The sequence below is a fragment of the Ooceraea biroi genome, chromosome 4, assembly GCF_003672135.1.
Source record: "Ooceraea biroi isolate clonal line C1 chromosome 4, Obir_v5.4, whole genome shotgun sequence".
In the NCBI taxonomy this organism is placed as follows: Eukaryota; Metazoa; Arthropoda; class Insecta; order Hymenoptera; family Formicidae; genus Ooceraea; species Ooceraea biroi.
Window position 1 is genome coordinate 16,062,284 of NC_039509.1, and position 16,113 is coordinate 16,078,396.

At 41.4% G+C, this 16,113-nt stretch overlaps 2 protein-coding genes across 2 annotated transcripts; one reads left to right on the plus strand and one right to left on the minus strand.

Annotated features, from left to right (window-relative positions):
- Window positions 1-4,962: 4,962 nt before the first annotated feature.
- LOC105284905 (sodium/nucleoside cotransporter 1) lies at window positions 4,963-10,212 on the plus strand. Its single transcript, XM_011348753.3, has 13 exons — window positions 4,963-6,140; window positions 6,386-6,603; window positions 6,864-6,923; window positions 7,241-7,409; window positions 7,534-7,711; window positions 7,789-7,954; window positions 8,394-8,588; window positions 8,726-8,887; window positions 9,012-9,105; window positions 9,180-9,339; window positions 9,410-9,578; window positions 9,670-10,009; window positions 10,090-10,212. Exons 2-13 carry the CDS (start codon window positions 6,574-6,576, stop codon window positions 10,185-10,187), a joined length of 1,821 nt encoding a protein of 606 aa, XP_011347055.1. The 5' UTR covers window positions 4,963-6,140; window positions 6,386-6,573; the 3' UTR covers window positions 10,188-10,212.
- A 185-nt stretch (window positions 10,213-10,397) lies between these two features.
- On the minus strand, window positions 10,398-12,238 carry LOC105284898 (ceramide-1-phosphate transfer protein). The gene is made up of 4 exons (XM_011348732.3): window positions 11,860-12,238; window positions 11,309-11,517; window positions 11,068-11,243; window positions 10,398-10,996 (listed from the first exon to the last, which is right to left on the minus strand). The coding sequence occupies exons 1-4, from the start codon at window positions 11,985-11,987 to the stop codon at window positions 10,874-10,876; spliced, it is 636 nt and encodes a 211-aa protein (XP_011347034.1). The 5' UTR covers window positions 11,988-12,238; the 3' UTR covers window positions 10,398-10,873.
- Between the last annotated feature and the right edge of the window lie 3,875 nt (window positions 12,239-16,113).

Below are 16,113 nucleotides of genomic sequence, written 5' to 3' on the forward strand. Positions count from 1 at the left end.
GGCGCGTCCCTCCGCCTCCTGCTTGCTGACCCACGGGGGATGCTACGGAGGCGTAGGTGCACCCGAGAGTCATAAGCGTCCCGCCGTTCAATGCGTCACGTGATGCATCGATCGAGCTCTCGCTCAGATTCCTCGGAACGAAGAAGAGACATTGAGGGAATCTCCCTTCTCGCGCCTTTGCGGACTAATTGCGTCAATCTGGCATCGAATGATTCGCAAACACTCGAAGATTCCGATGTGCAGTCCGTCGGAGACAGAAAATAAGTGTCGATCGAATCGTGACGCATCCGCCGAGGTAGACTTGCTGCTTGCTTAAAGAAAAAAAAAGAAGAGGAAGGGTGGGTGTTGTACCAGCGGGTTTTTCGCGATCGCGATGGAACTCGATCGTAACAACCGGCGCGGTACCCCCGCCGGTGTTTCTCGGAATTGTTTTCATTCTCCCCCGGGGGAGGATAATATGCGAGGTGTCGGCCGTCCGATGGCAGAGATGGCAGACAACGCCGCGGCAGAAAAACCCGCGCGTAAACATCGGGCCCCCGGGTCCCTCTCCTGCAGCCGGGTACCCGTCGTCTCGTCTCACCTGGCGTCGAGTCGCGGGCGCGGTGCATCCGAGATACGCCTTCCCTAATGACAGAGTCCCCTTTCCCTCCCCACGGGTCCTCCACCGTCGTCGCTCCACCTCGGGGGGACAGGGGACGTCCGAGTGAGAATTTAAGATGTTCTGCCCACGCGCGCCAAATTATTCCGCCTTATGCCCGTTTCCCCCGATCGGAATTGCAAAGGAAAAGAAAAAAAAAACGAAAAAAACAAGAAAAGAGAGAAAAAAAGAACTGATTCCACCGACGCTGCTCGGACCGGCGCGCGGACCCGCGAGATGGCTGCGGCGCGGCGGCGGTGTCGGGGGGAAGTAGGGCGGGAGATGCAGAAACAGAACGAAAAAGAAATGGAAATCGTGCAATTTGCATGGTCTCCTCGCCGGCCAACACTCGCCGGCCCTCCCGACGTCTTCGCCGCGAGAGAACGGAGGCAGGCAGCAATCGAGATAAGGTCTCTCTCTTCTCGGGATCCGTCAGGGGGGTACTACGTTCTCTCCGGTCCGCCTTCCCGATTCTCCGATCGCTTCGTGGAATCGTGGATTTGAATTTCGGAGTGGATTGCGCAATCCGCGCGCCGGCACCCACGCGTAGGCGCGCAACGCAATCGTCTCCGGCCAGACGGTCATTTTAAAACCAATACCCGCCTATCGGGAACACGCAAATCGCCGGAGAAGAGAGCCCGTCTCTTCCTGTCCCTCTCGCCCCTTCTATCCAACGGCGAGAGCCGTTGCCTCTCGACTTTTCGATATTCCGCGCTCGTTCGCCGCCGTTGTTCAGACGGACGCTTTCAGACCGGAATGCGACGCGCACTTTTATCAACTTTCTAAGCGTGAACTTCTTTCAAACGAAATCGGGACAACGCCTAAGAGTCGTCCGAACAGGCTCTATCGATGACTCGGAATTTTCACGAATCCAAACCACTTCTCTTTGCGATTCTTTTTGCTCGCGACATTAATTACAAAGCTATTACACAGCTGAAAGGGTTGAATCCATAAGAGGGAAGGTTTCTTCGTAGAAGGGCGGGGGGCACGCCGAGGAAACTTGGTGTGCTATCTTAAACAGGACTTTCATTCTTCGGATGAAAGGAATGATGTAACGTGGCGGCACTGGCACGGGTACACGAATATCGGAAGTGACGTAGAAGGGTTACAAGGTGGAACACGAGCCGTGCAGCCGCCGAGGAGCGTCGCGTGCTGCGACAAACGATGACGGATGAATCGGACGCGCGACATTCCAACGAAACGGGAGTGAAGAAGAAACACGAGAACACGAGGAAGGAAGCGTACGCGCAGTCACGTACGCGTTCCGTCTGGTTAAATCGCATAATGACGAGACATCTAATCGCAAATTATGCCGCGTACGCGACGACCGCCGATTTCGTCGTCTCGCCCGTCGTTCGATTACGTAACGCTGATTTACAATCGTCTCGGCCGGCAATCGCTTCTTCGGCGCGTTAAATCGCGTCGTGACTCACGCCGAGACTCATGAAACGTGAAAAGCGCAATTTACAATAAAAACCAAAATAAAATAGAGACGTCAAAGAAACGAGTTAAATGCCTAAAAGTCCTAAAACCGTAATTCTGAGAGCCTTCTGCGATTCGGTCTCGATAGTCTCGAATCGCGCTAGGCAGAGCGGTGTACGCGTACCTGCTCCGATGCAAGGGTTGAATTCGACGCTGTTGTTTTCGAGGCAGGGGAGGCGATAAGAAGCGGCACGGATGTTGACGACGCGCACAAATCGTTTGAGACGACGGCGACGTTTGAGACGACACACGTCGGAGATGGCGAAGTGTGCAGTATAGGGCAGTGAAGGGGAAAGGGCGGGCGGAATTCTGCGGAATACTTAATTTTCTCCTGTGCTCTCGGGTGTGTCCAGTATCAGGCGGATACTGGCCGGATACTATTTCCGCGCGCGAGGCAGCGAGTCCGCACTTCCGCGCGTCGGATTCGTCTGGGAGAATCGCGACATTCGACGTTCATGCGATGATTCTTCGAGTTCCTCCAGACTGCAGCGATCTCAATGATAACTAATGAGAGTCACGGCGATACATGTCGCCGCGAATACGCGAGAGCGGAATATGCTCGGATTTAACTGGACGCTCCGCTCCTGGCGCGACGCCAGAAATCTAAAGCTGGCTCGCTTGGCTACGCCACGTGCGCGTAGAAAATAGAATAATTTTCGCATATCGTTATCAAGGCCACGCGATACGGCGGTAGACGTAATGAAAAGCGATACATTGCACGCGTATTTCCGTAGTTGGCGTGCTGTGGTGTTCATATGCTCTGAAACGTGAAGTGATTCATTTGAGCTTTGATATCGTCGTTCTGGAGTCGGATCAAATTTTTCTAACGGCTTTTATCGGGAAATCCGTGTTTCTTCTTGGTACACCGACTGTCTCGCATGAGATTATTTATAACATCACGAAGTGCTGAAGCGATTGATTCTTTCCTCCTGTCTGGTCTTTGCCTCTCCTCCACGTGCAACGGCAGACCACGTCGTTTGTAAATAGCGCGAAGTCTGAAGCAGACTAAACAGATTATTACGTCATATGACAGTGTCGAAAAGAGAGTCCAAGCAGAATATAAACCACTAATGAAAGCAAACCTTACGTCGGCGAGAAATATTTCCGTAAATATATATATATAGTACAAATTACGCTGATCTAATCACATTTATCTGTCAGCTCGCAAATAGCTCGCATTCACCGATGCACGTGCGTTAAATCGAGAATGAGGCAGTCTGCCACTACGATCTCTTACAGAGGGATGAATTTGAGTAACACGAGCGTATCAAGCGGAAGAGAGAACGCTTACAGCGAGAAGGAACTCGAGTCGCCGCGCGCAAAGTCGAACATTCGAACATGATTCTCGGCAAAATAGTGTTCTCTCGTCGCGTCTCGACGAGATAAGCCGAGCATCATCTTCCTGATTTTTTGTTCCTCGCCAGCAGCCAGACAGTTCAGCCTTGAAAGCTTCCGATTACTGGGATTTCCTGTTTTGTAATTTGTCGAAGCGCCTAACTTTGTACAAGTTTAATAATAAATTTAATAATAAACTCACAAAGAGATCCGGCAATAAATTTTGAACTTTATTTATTCAGGCCTGATCCCATCCGTGCGCTTACAATTCCACTTGTACAGACTGTAAAATATTCCATCAATGTTTCCATACATCAACGAGTACTTTTAAATAATTAATGCGTGACGATTCTGTCTCAAATGTATATTTGCGAGGTGTTTTGCATGAGAAGTATTTTATTTTTAATAAAGAACACTTATGTACTCATTTGTATGCTTCGAGATTCCATACATGATTAAGGGCAAAATTATACTATGAAATTACCTGCTTTATCTTCCTGGTTAAGTTTAGTTTCTTGAATGCATGTGGCAGTTAAGCGTGCTATCTTCAGATTTCTGGTAAGGAGAATAATAACGAACTTACGGCTACATCTAGCAGTTCTTATTATAAAGTCTTGTTGCTCGTATTATGTCGAGCTGAATAGATACTGCTTTATTAAATTGGCCTTAAGCTTAACTTTATCGCCTCACGTTATCGAATCAATTTCATGCTCCATGTCGAGTTCATCTAAAAACCGCGCTAAACAAATAAACGTTGAGGCATTATCGCAGCGACTATGATGTGATATATTGTAAGATATTGTAACCTTGTACAAGTTTCTAAACGATGATTTTTCTTATGTGAAGTAATTGCACACATATCCACGTGCACTATACTGACACATACATACATATACACTGGAAAATGATAGCTTCAGTTAGTTTTTATCTAGTGTACGAAAAACAGTTATACGTGTTCACATTTTCACTCAAACTTCTGTTTCCGTCAATTTAATTATGCCTCTCATTAGTTATAATAAAACAATATCAACACTTAGTTTAATCTGAAAGCATTTATGAAAGATATGGAATCGACACGTGCACGTAACAAGAAACAGATGTTTTTGATATTTGCGGTAATAATCGCATACTTTACAGTAAGAAAAATCATTTTTTATCAATTTCCTGAGTCAGTGAATGAAAACGAAAACTGATGCGAAATAACTTCACGTAAGCGACTAATCGTGTTGTGATATTTTGTCGTGTCAGAATGCGGCTCGACAGCAATATAACTCGATAAGCACTGTTCGCGTCTAATGTGTATAAATCGTAGATTATCAGCAACTTTTACTATAATGTTTGTAAGAATATACACAATGCTGCTACTTAAAATAAAAATTTTATATTATAAATTATGATCAGTTACACACACATACACACACAAATATTCATATAATAAAAATCAAGATATCTGAATGGTAAATAAATTGACGTCTTTTTTATCATCGGTATAATTTTTATTAAATTACTGTAAATACAATCATCCTTTTTTCTCTCAGTATAGATAATTTATCATGTTCTCTATATTTCCCGTACTGGAGCAGCGTCTTCCATCGCGCAGGAAATGCTCCTAGCAATCGACCGTGTCGCGGTCATTATTCGCAATTACGAAATGTCCATTCCAATCCGCATTTTTTGTCCGAGACGGCCGTGGATCGCACGTGATGTGCAACCTCGTCTTCCGGTTTAGTTCTCCAGTTTCTGTGCCTCGTCTCTCCCCCAACGGCTGCGTGTTTGTGCACATTGCCAAGCCGCGGGAGTGCCAAAATTGTTATGCACGTGTTTTGAATTGCATCGCATCGCATCGCATCGTACTGAATCTCACAATATACTTATTCGTTAAAACGGCGTATCGCATGTCCGTGTACGTGCAGGTGAAACCAGAAACGAGATGCATTCCGCTATTTAGTGTCCATCCAGCAAATTGTTCGATGTCGCTTCTCATGAATAATTAGATAATACAGTATTTTTATGCTGAGAAAGTCAACTGAAAGACCGGTTTTCCAGTGATCGCACGATATAACCGATGTGCAGACACAGGAACTTACGAAGAAGGCAATTCCGTCAGAATGATTGAAGTGTTCTTTGTACAATCGCGATGATGTAGAAGATAAACTGCGGCATTGATCGCATCATATGCATGCGTGAAGTAATTAGGATTATTATGTCACTCTTCCAAATGACCGAAAGCTTTGCGGATATTACACAATGAAGAACAATTATGTAACGGTAAAAATGGTGTCCGCGAGTTAATCCTTGACATGACGCGCAAAGATAAAGCTTTGAACAATGAGTTTATCTCTTTAAGTTTATCGACGAACAGGTGAAAGAGAATAGAAATGAATGTGTTACATTACTGTGGGATATCAATTGCTTCGCGATTGTGAAAAAGAATTTTTGCAATATCTTCTTTCAATGAAAATGTCATGGAAAGTAGGGAGAACCCCCACTCGCACACCTCGAGGTTGCACAACGGCTTTACCTTGTCATCAATTTTCAGTAGTTCCTTGAGCGAGCGGCTTATCTTGTTGCATGTAGAAATTCGAACGTTAGTGTACGACGTACATACGTTTCTACCTATCGTCAAGCTTTCATCTCACCATGCGACGTATTTGCGCAATATTTATCGCGAAACGTCAGTAAGCAGGTATCTAACTTGATTGATCGATACTGAAATCAGTAACAAAATTTTTATCAATTTCCTGTCAGGAAACGAAAACTGATACGAAATAACTTTACGCGGACGATTAATTGTGTTGTGAGATATTTCGTTGTGTCAGAATGCGGCTCGACAGCACTATTGAGCTCGATAAGCGCTATTCGCGTCTAATGTGCATAAGTCATAGATTATCAGCATCCAAATTGACGAGTTTTAAAGGCCGAGTTTTGCAGGCGTTCTGTTATCAATGTTATCTGTTGGTGCGATTCCAATGAGATTACGAAGTGCCTTTACGCGCGGGAATTGTTATTCCTTTCGCATGTCGTGGAAACCCATTCTTCCGTTTTGCATCAGTGCCGCGAAAGGAATAGCTGTAACAGGATACACTTTAGTTGTTAAGTGAAGTGACAGCCAGTGGAACATGTCTGGAAAAGTTAACCAAGGATTTGAGGTGAAATTTATCTTTTATATAATATGCAAACTTTATCGGACTGTAACTTTGTCTTAAAAGCGGATTTTTATCATTTTATTCGATTGATTAACATTTAATTAAACTTCACCTTCAAAAATGACTATCTAATAAAATGTTTCACGATACATCTAATGAATATTGTAACATATGTCATTATCTGCTGCATTACTAATTTCGTGATTACAAAAAACAAGATTAAAAAATTATTTAAGAAAATTTATTACTTCCAATTAAAATAGGACAATCAATTAGACGAATTAGAAAGTGGTCACCGAAAAAGTGAGCCTAGCACGAATCAGGTAAGCATGTTTTATATAATTCTTATTATCATCGCGAAAGAATGCCTTTGTTTGAAACGATCGATCGTCCAATTATGGTTTTATGGAAGCATTTGTGCGCGCAAACAATTGATGATAATAGTCGTACAATACATCGAATGAATTTTGCTGACATTATTAAACAGTATCGCTATAATTACTGCAATTTATGCTCGCTTGTTGAATATTGAAATTGAAATACAGATGAAACAGAATATAATGTAACAAATCGAAAATATCCACATCGTAAAGTTTTACTCCGAAATAAATAAAATTAATATGTAACGTTGTTCTCGCAGGAGAGTAATTTTGATCGTAAAACAAGAGGTTCTTGGGAAGCCAAAAGCAACGCATTCAATGCCTATATTTCGAAACACCGAAGAATTTTCAAGAGTTTTATCTTAACGATTTTGAATGTTCTCATCATAGCCTATATAGTCTACGGAGGTTTCTATTGGAAAAAGAAATGTACGTTAATTCGTTCTTTAGCGAAATTTAATTACATAACACGTACAATCGATTAAGCAGCGCAGAGAATTAAATGCACAATTCAGAAAACTGATATGTCGTAATATAATGTTCTTCCTCACAGTTTGCAAAGGCAATTGCGATTTTCAATGGTGCAATGGCTACGGCATGCTACTTATACTTGCAGGACTCACTTACATTGGCTTGTTCTATTTCTTGATCGTGAAACGATACTTTGGGAAACATATCATACGTTGCTGCCGACCACTAACGAATTCCTTCGAGCGCTTGCAAAGCACTAAGTAAGCAATTAACATTACCTTATCGAACCGTAAAAATGTTTTATAGATCATTTATGTCAATATCACGATCTTTTCAGGTATGGAGCATGTATAGGAGCTGTAATCTTTTATTTGCTGGTGCTAGTAGCCATCATTACTTTCCTCATTATCGATACTGCGGACTCGAGGTACAGATTGATCAGTCTTCTCGGCGTTGTTGTCATGCTGGGACTGGGCTGGTTGTTTTCTAAACATCCGGGACAGGCAAGTAATAGTTTAAAGCTCAAACGTTATTGGTCTTTGTATAGAGATCCGTATCTAATCTGTCCACCGACTCTTACGTTACTGAAAAGAACATCTTTCGCTGCCGTTCGCGGCATCTCCGGGAAAGCAGCTGACTCATTGAGTCTATGCTTTATGTAATAATCATCCCCATCTGCCGCATCGACTTGAACGCGCTCCAATTACTGTGACACATACGCGAGCGGTATCAAGGAAAATTAGTCGCGTGGGTGTAGACGCGTCGCTAATTTCGCTGGAATTAACCCACTTCATTAAACTGTCTAACGTACTTAATGCACGCGGATCTCTTGTTTGTAAATCTTTAGCACTTGGTGTATGTCCCACTGTCTAGAAGAGGGAAGAAAAAATTTAAATATCAAGTATCAGTGTTAATAATAATTGTATTATTAAATATGTATAGGTCAATTGGAGGCCTGTCTTTTGGGGACTGATTTTACAATTTACATTTGGACTCATCACGCTTCGGTGGCCCGTCGGTCGTAGTATTTTCCAATGTCTATCCGGCAAAGTGGCCAGTTTCTTGGATTTCGCCAAAGCTGGTGCCGCCTTTGTATTCTCGGAAGACATAGTCAGCAAGGGAGTCTTTGCATTTGCAGTAAGTTAATTAATTTTACTTTTGTCACGTATTTAAAAATGTTGATTCACGTTTTATTTATCTAAATATTTCGATATTATCTATCTTTAATTTATAAGTTATCATAAGCTGTTGCTTCAAACATTCTGCTCGATTAGGTACTGCCCGTGATCTTCTTCTTCAGCTTCGCGGTACAAATCTTGTGCTATATCGGTGCATTGCAATGGGTTATTATGAAATTAGGATGGATTCTGCAAAGTATACTGGGCACGACACTGTGCGAATCGATAAGCGCCGCTGCTAATCCTTTCATTGGGATGGTAATATCAATGTATTATTCGAATCATTAAATTTAATATAACTTCTTCATACCTTCTGAAAGGAAAATTTCTCTGTTATCGCAATTTACTTTCTCAGGCTTTACAAATATGCTTTGTTTTCCAGTCGGAATCTCCACTTCTGATCAAACCATATATAAGCAAGTTGACTTCATCAGAATTGCACGCTATATTAAGCTCAGGGTTCTCCACAGTTTCCGGTATGTCATTAACACTTCATAAGCATGAACGCATGTCAAACTTTATTTTATCGTCATTTATTTGTCCATTCCAGGAACGGTATTCGCCGCTTACATAGCATTCGGCGCGCAACCGGCGCACTTAATTACCGCTTCTATGATGTCAGCACCTGCGGCTTTGTCCTATTCAAAGCTCTTTTATCCGGAGACTGAACAAAGTCTCACGAAGTTCGATAATATCAAGCTCGAAAAATCGTAAGTGTGAAAGCTTTACTTTGATCATTTCCTTCATAACGGCTGTTACGAGGATTTGAATTATGTTTAGATCAGACAGCAGTATTCTGGACGCCGCTACCAATGGTGCGTTAGCTGCGCTGCCAATCGTTTTAGGTATAGTAGCGAATATCGTGGCTTTCATATCTTTCATTGCATTTGTAAATGGGATACTTTCTTGGTGTGGTGGTCTCGTCGGTTATGAAGCTCTGACCCTCGAGGTAATAAGTTTCTCAACAAAATTTCTGAACATTTGTTCAGTTATTAGGAATTATCGCATTTTCCAAGAATTCTAAGATTGTTGTTTTACAGCTTATTTTGGCAAAAATCTTCATGCCACTGAGTTGGATCATGGGAGTTCCCTGGGAGCATTGCGAAGACGTGGGAACATTGATAGGATTGAAAACAGTGGTGAACGAGTTAGTTGCTTATCAGAAAATGGGCGAGTTTAAAAAAGAAGGTAGGCTAAGCGGAAGAGCAGAAACGATCGCCACGTTCGCGGTGTGCGGCTTCGCGAATCCAGGATCGATCGGTATTCAACTCGGCTGCTTTTCTTCTTTGGCGCCGGAGAAGAAAGAGCAAGTAACTAACGTAATCTTGCGAGCTTTCGTTGCTGGCAGCGTCGTTTGTTTCCTCACAGCCAGCGTCGCCGGTAAGGTTGAAATCTTTAACGTAACTTATTTTTTACACTGCACTGTTTCAAATATTATCAACATCGGTTTTATGTTTTAGGCGTGTTAACTGACGAGATTTCATCAATTTCAAACATCACTGCGACGAGCATCTATATGAATAATGTAACAACAGTATTACCCGTCTCATTCATATAAATTAATAAATTAAAATAATCCCATTCTTGTTTATTTCTTCTTTTATTTAATTAATGCTTCCAAGATTGTTCACTTCCATGTGTCTCTCTCATAAGATCCCTCCAGTAATTTTCAATAATATCAAGATAAAGCAAATTTTATGCGTAATTTTGATACTTAACTGGGTTTATTATACAATTACGAGTAGTTCAAAAAGAAGAGGCACATTAATTAGTTTTATTATATTCTTTTTTATTAATAGGTTTTTCATACAATACTGCTATATAGAAACATTAAAATAGCTCATGTAAATAATATATACGAATCATCACCGAAAATCATCGTTTGGCCGAAAACGATGTTTAAAACTTGATCCAGCGAAACCATCATTTTCACGTGTGATAAAATTTGTGCCAACGTCAAAATATGATGATATATAAAAGTGTTATTACTTATTGTACGACCGTGCCACTACTTTGTACGCGCGTTTTTGTATATATAACAATTGTAATTGTCAGTTGCGTGTAAATGACTCTACGTATGACTCTTCTTCGAGAATGAGTATGCTTATTTATTATATCGTAAATACGATAATTAATTGGTAATACCACTACATGGTAATATCACAATATTTAACAAAAATGGAATGTCGCGTGCTTCAAGAAGATGGAAAAATGAAGTCTCTCATCTTTACAATCTAGAATCACCTATGGTAGTGCGTGCATTTGGTAAGTTTCATAGATGTTATCAGTGCGGTCAAACACGTCAGCAGTTACTTCCAACATTTTCGGCAGCACGTCAATGTTTCGTTGGATATTTTCACCGCAGACCTAAGATACAAAGAAAAGGAAGCATTCGACCATTCTGCAATCTTAAAAAAAATTTCGAACGATCTATTTACCTTTTTGAATAAAGCCTCCCTCGTAGGCATAGTGTACATTGCAACAATCGCAGCTTTCCTGATCACCCACGGGTGATGTTTGGCTAAGGTTTTGTTGTAGGCATCTTGGCAACAAGAAGATGTTTTATCACCATCTGTGAGTTCACCAAGTTGTCGCAAAAATTCTCTAATAAAATCTAAAAGGATGGAATATGTATCAACTGCGAACTCCTAAGTGACCTAAGGGATAACGACACGATACCTAAACCTCTATGTAGGCGTAGTAAAGTACGTGCACCGTTGACAAAGTTAGGCTTCTCCAACAGTTTGTTCTTTCTCTCATATTCGATCATAGATTTGATAGTCGTGTAATTCTGATCGTCTTTGTTTCTCAACTCAGTCAACACATCTATCTTTTGCTTCAAATCAGAAGAGACAAAACTGAAGACACTGCCCATTAGTTGAAAAAACCTGGTACATAGCACGTTACGCAACAAAGGTGTTACATGAACGCAATCTCAAATCTCCAAATAACATGATTATTTTACTGATATATCTAGAGAATGATAGATAACAACAAAAACAATTCGATCTGATACGTTTGTCATTTGTCATTTGTGGAATTATAACCTTTACATAAATAAATTAGAATCTTTTTACAAAAATCATAGAATATTCGCGTATAAACTTAGACTTTGCCTAAAACGGCATAAATCCAAACAATTAATTTAATAAACTGAGAGAGGAATTTGAAGTCTGTTCGTAATAACGAGGTTATGTTAGGCCATGTCAAATCATGACGATGTGACTTACTTGTACAATTCATTGTAAGCATCTAAGTACGCTGTCAACTCGATATCGTCATTCTCCATGAGAGCTTTGTCGAAATAATCGTGTACCGTGCGTAAATCGAAAAAACTTAATTCCGGACCCTCCGCCATTGTCGCACTACTGAATTCAATGTACACCGACAGTTACAATTTTACCTGCTCCTGCGCCGCGTTACGATAATTTACTCCTCTGATTTCATATAACCCTTGAAATTCGACCGTAATTACATCACCACCTGCTTATCGCGGTTGCTACGACACTAACTGATGCATGACGTATTGGCTGATAGAGTCAAAAATCGCTAACAGTTCATTTCCGTATTCACGGCCTTTGCCTTTGTTCCGAGATCATGTAACGAAGGAAAGAGAAACTTAATCTAGCGCACTCTGCTTTAGAGTTTGCACCTAACCGTCATACGATAATATTGTTGAAACCTGAACGCATAAGCCGATACTTGAAGAACTAATCTTAATTTTGATGAAGAAATCAATTTAATGAAGTTCAGTAAAGAATTAATATAAAAAAGAAACTGGCTACTAGACAATGGTGATATACCAAGCGACATAAATCGATTAAAAATTTGCATATTGAAATTTTCCTAACAGATGAATCTCCATCTTTATCTTAGTACCATCACACATTTCATAAAAAATTATATATTGTATTTGAATATTTCCACCTTTCGAGAAAACGATACTAAAGTTATAACATCTAAAGTTATAACTAATCATTCCCAAGAATGATTTCTCTATCATTTAAAAGATACGTTATAACATATCTCTTGCATACATGCTGCTTTATTATTTATTATCACCTAGCATGTTTCGTAACAATAGCAAATAATATAGAGAAGAAACATTATCAGTGGAAGAAAAGTAAGATATTCTCTTGAGCAATAGGTGTTTCGTCAAGCACGTTCAAGTGTGGTCGCCTGCATGATACCGCCATGCGTCACGAGAGGCGCTGCATTGAGAGAACAAATTTTATGGATCCCTAATATTTTTTTTAAGTCAATATTTTACCTAATAAACAGAGACACATACTGAAAAATTTAATTCTATAATTTTAATTTATAAATTTTCAGTCGCATAAATATTTCGTAGCGCCATTTCTTTAATTTTTCCGCTAAACGAGAAGCGCGCAGTTGAGGACTGCGCATCTTAATACGATATAGAGTGCTATGTTTGCACATTATTTACTTCCGGCATCTATTTGTCAAACAATCGCTCTGTGCATTTGCCGATTTGGTTTCTACGAGGGGAACTGGAAATTTCCTGCCGACATCCCCCCTCATCTACAGCTTATTTAGACGGAAATACATTTTTCCAGAATCTCAACGCTACAGCGATAGACGAGAGATGCGCTAATAACATTAAATCAAACTTGGGCATATATAATACATAAAATAAAACAGTATTCTTTTATTTCCTCTATATTCTTCATTTCCCCGAACAATTGACTGTTTAGTTTGTACCTTCATCCAACTGTACGTCTGATAAAATGAATTTACGACATTTATGCCCAGCCCATCCCAAATAATATTGCTGCATTACGATGCAGTTTGCAGCACAATGGCACTCGGAATTGCGTGGCCATTGATATCGTACGTGACGCGAAAAGACATAAACAAGGAATACTAAAATCTCGCTGACACGTCGGTTCACATAGGTAACCAGCCTCCCTAGGGGTGTTAAATAATTCACCGCAGCTGGGACTGAGAGTCGGACGAGAAGCGGGGTTTGCGGAGCAGCGAAGGAGGCGGGAGCTGGTTGAAGGGCCGGTTAAATATTCAGGTGTCCCTCAACGCAAATAGAGTAAAGTCAAGCGTGACGTCACGCGTAGAAATACGCGATCTAAAAATTACATCAAAATCGGAACAAGGACCAGCCTCGCTCTTTGATTACGCTGGGATCTTCCACAGTGACGCTCGCGATGGATCCCCGGAAGGCAGAAACCTCCCGAAAGTTTCGCCGATGAGGAAGATTACCGGAGGAGGAATCGCCTTCGCGGAGAATATCGCGATGAATATTCCGGTCGAACGAACAACGTGCCATAGACATTTTTACGACGGCTACACGTTTCCGGTCAAGCGATCTCACGGGGGTACCGGCTTCAAACGACCAATCACACGACGACGTCGTAGCTGCGGCGCATAAAAATGTGTCACTGGGGTGCTGTAATATCTCCGCCGTGGAGACTTATCGACAAGGAAACGCGTTGTGCCCCGGTCTTGATTCTTGAGCATGTGACGTGAGCTCGGCGATCGTATCTTTCCTCGGTGGGCACTTCCATTCCTTTATCGCTTCGCCCTCGAAAACACGAAACCGACCGCCGACAACCCACGGTATCGGGCAACCGACCGGCTAAAAAGAATCGTTCAACGAGGCGTGCATCGTCTCCCGATCATCGTTCTAATTATCTCGGTAACCCAATCTACTCGTCGCGTCTACTCTCACCTTGGCTTCTCGCTCCCTTCGGAACTTCTCGATTCTCTTGTCTCGGTTTGCCGTCGGCCTAGCGGCCCTCCACCCCTTCCCATTTCTCCCCCGCCGTCGCCGTCGCTGTAGTCTTCTGTACGATCATCCCTCTTTGTCCTTCTTCGCCTCGTCCGAATTGAGAGTCCGGTCGTATCCTTGTCTCTCATACCCTTCTCTCTCTCTCTCTCTCTCTCTCTCTCCTTATCAACTCGCCGTCTTCTTCTTTCGATCTCGGCGTCTAACTGCGGGATCGTCGACGACCGCCCATCTAAGTTTAACAATTAACGCTCGAGCGGGGAAAAATAAATTAATTGCATGCAACCGGCGCGCGAGACGTGTCACGAACATTCGATCTAATCGACGGAGAGTTTGTTGTCACGTTGTAGAAGACGAGTGGGATTTCTTCTGTCTGCATTGTGCGGTTAAAGTATTACGTCTTTTATATACTCTAATCTGGTGGAAACATTTGTGTGTATCGGTTAATTATTTATATTTTATCGTAGGATTAATTACAAGTGGTGTGATATATGGAAGATACTGTGAATTTAATTTTCAAGAAATTTATTATTATTTATTATAGCAAAAATAATCTGAATTTAATCGAAATTAATTTTCCTAAATTGAAACCAGGCTGGAAAATAGGCACAAGTTTAGAAAAAAAACTGCAACGACATCGCGCGGGGTATCTTCTCCTCCTCCGATTTTTTCCCTTTCGCATCATTCTTTTGTCCCGATTGTCAGAGTTGTCAGAAACGACAAGGCGGCAGCCAGCGGGAGGCAAGAAGGGTGTTTGTCATACGTCGATAGGCATCAGAATTGACACATTCGCCGAGTGTGAAACGGAAGTGGCGTTTGGGACGACGTACTAGAGGGATTCGAGGGTGCAAGGCAGATAAATATTTGAAGAATTTGTTGTCGAGAATGAAGGCGGGGTAGGAGACTTATCACTTGTTTGGTGGCTCTATAAAGAGGATTTCGGGAGATTTCTATAGTTCTGCATGCAAAAGATGTGTAAAGACTGCTGACAATATATTTCACTAAGTATTAATCCGCACTGTCATGTCAGCTTTAATTTAGAAAATTGTTATATGATTTTGGATTAATATTCGATTTTTTAAATTATTATTTAATGAGGAAAGATTTCTGTTCCCCTGAATTTCAGCGAAATATATCAGATGTGAATCGAAGAAAAACAAAATAGATGAATGAAAAGAGAAGCAAAGCGACGGAAATTTCTAACCCTTCAATGTACAGCATTACACCCTCGTGTGCGGTTCGTAGGAAAAGTTTTAGGTGAGCTAGGTGCGAGGGACGGACCTTTTCGCAAAAGGGTCTAACGACAGTTTTGTATCCCATGGAAAATCACTGTCAACCAACAAGAGTCTGTAAAGTGTCGCATTATACAAATACATACGTACGCGTGCTTGTAAAGTCGTGACCAAAAGTGCCGGTAATTGCCACGTTAGTAAATATAACACAAAATGAAAAGCAATGTAAAGCTCAATTTGCGAAAGAAACAAAAATATCAATAACATATTCAACAGGACAAAGTAGCTGACGTTTTAATCGAAAGAGTATCTCTCACAGTTTCCCATGTGCATCGCATAAACGTTTAATATTCATTTTAAATATACAAGAAATTATTGATTGCCCTTAAACTATTACATAATAAAAAATGTCAATATAACGAAATACGAGATCTAATCATGGATCGAAACGATTGAAGCAGTTTCAAGTTGAACTTTTGTCAGCGACCGTA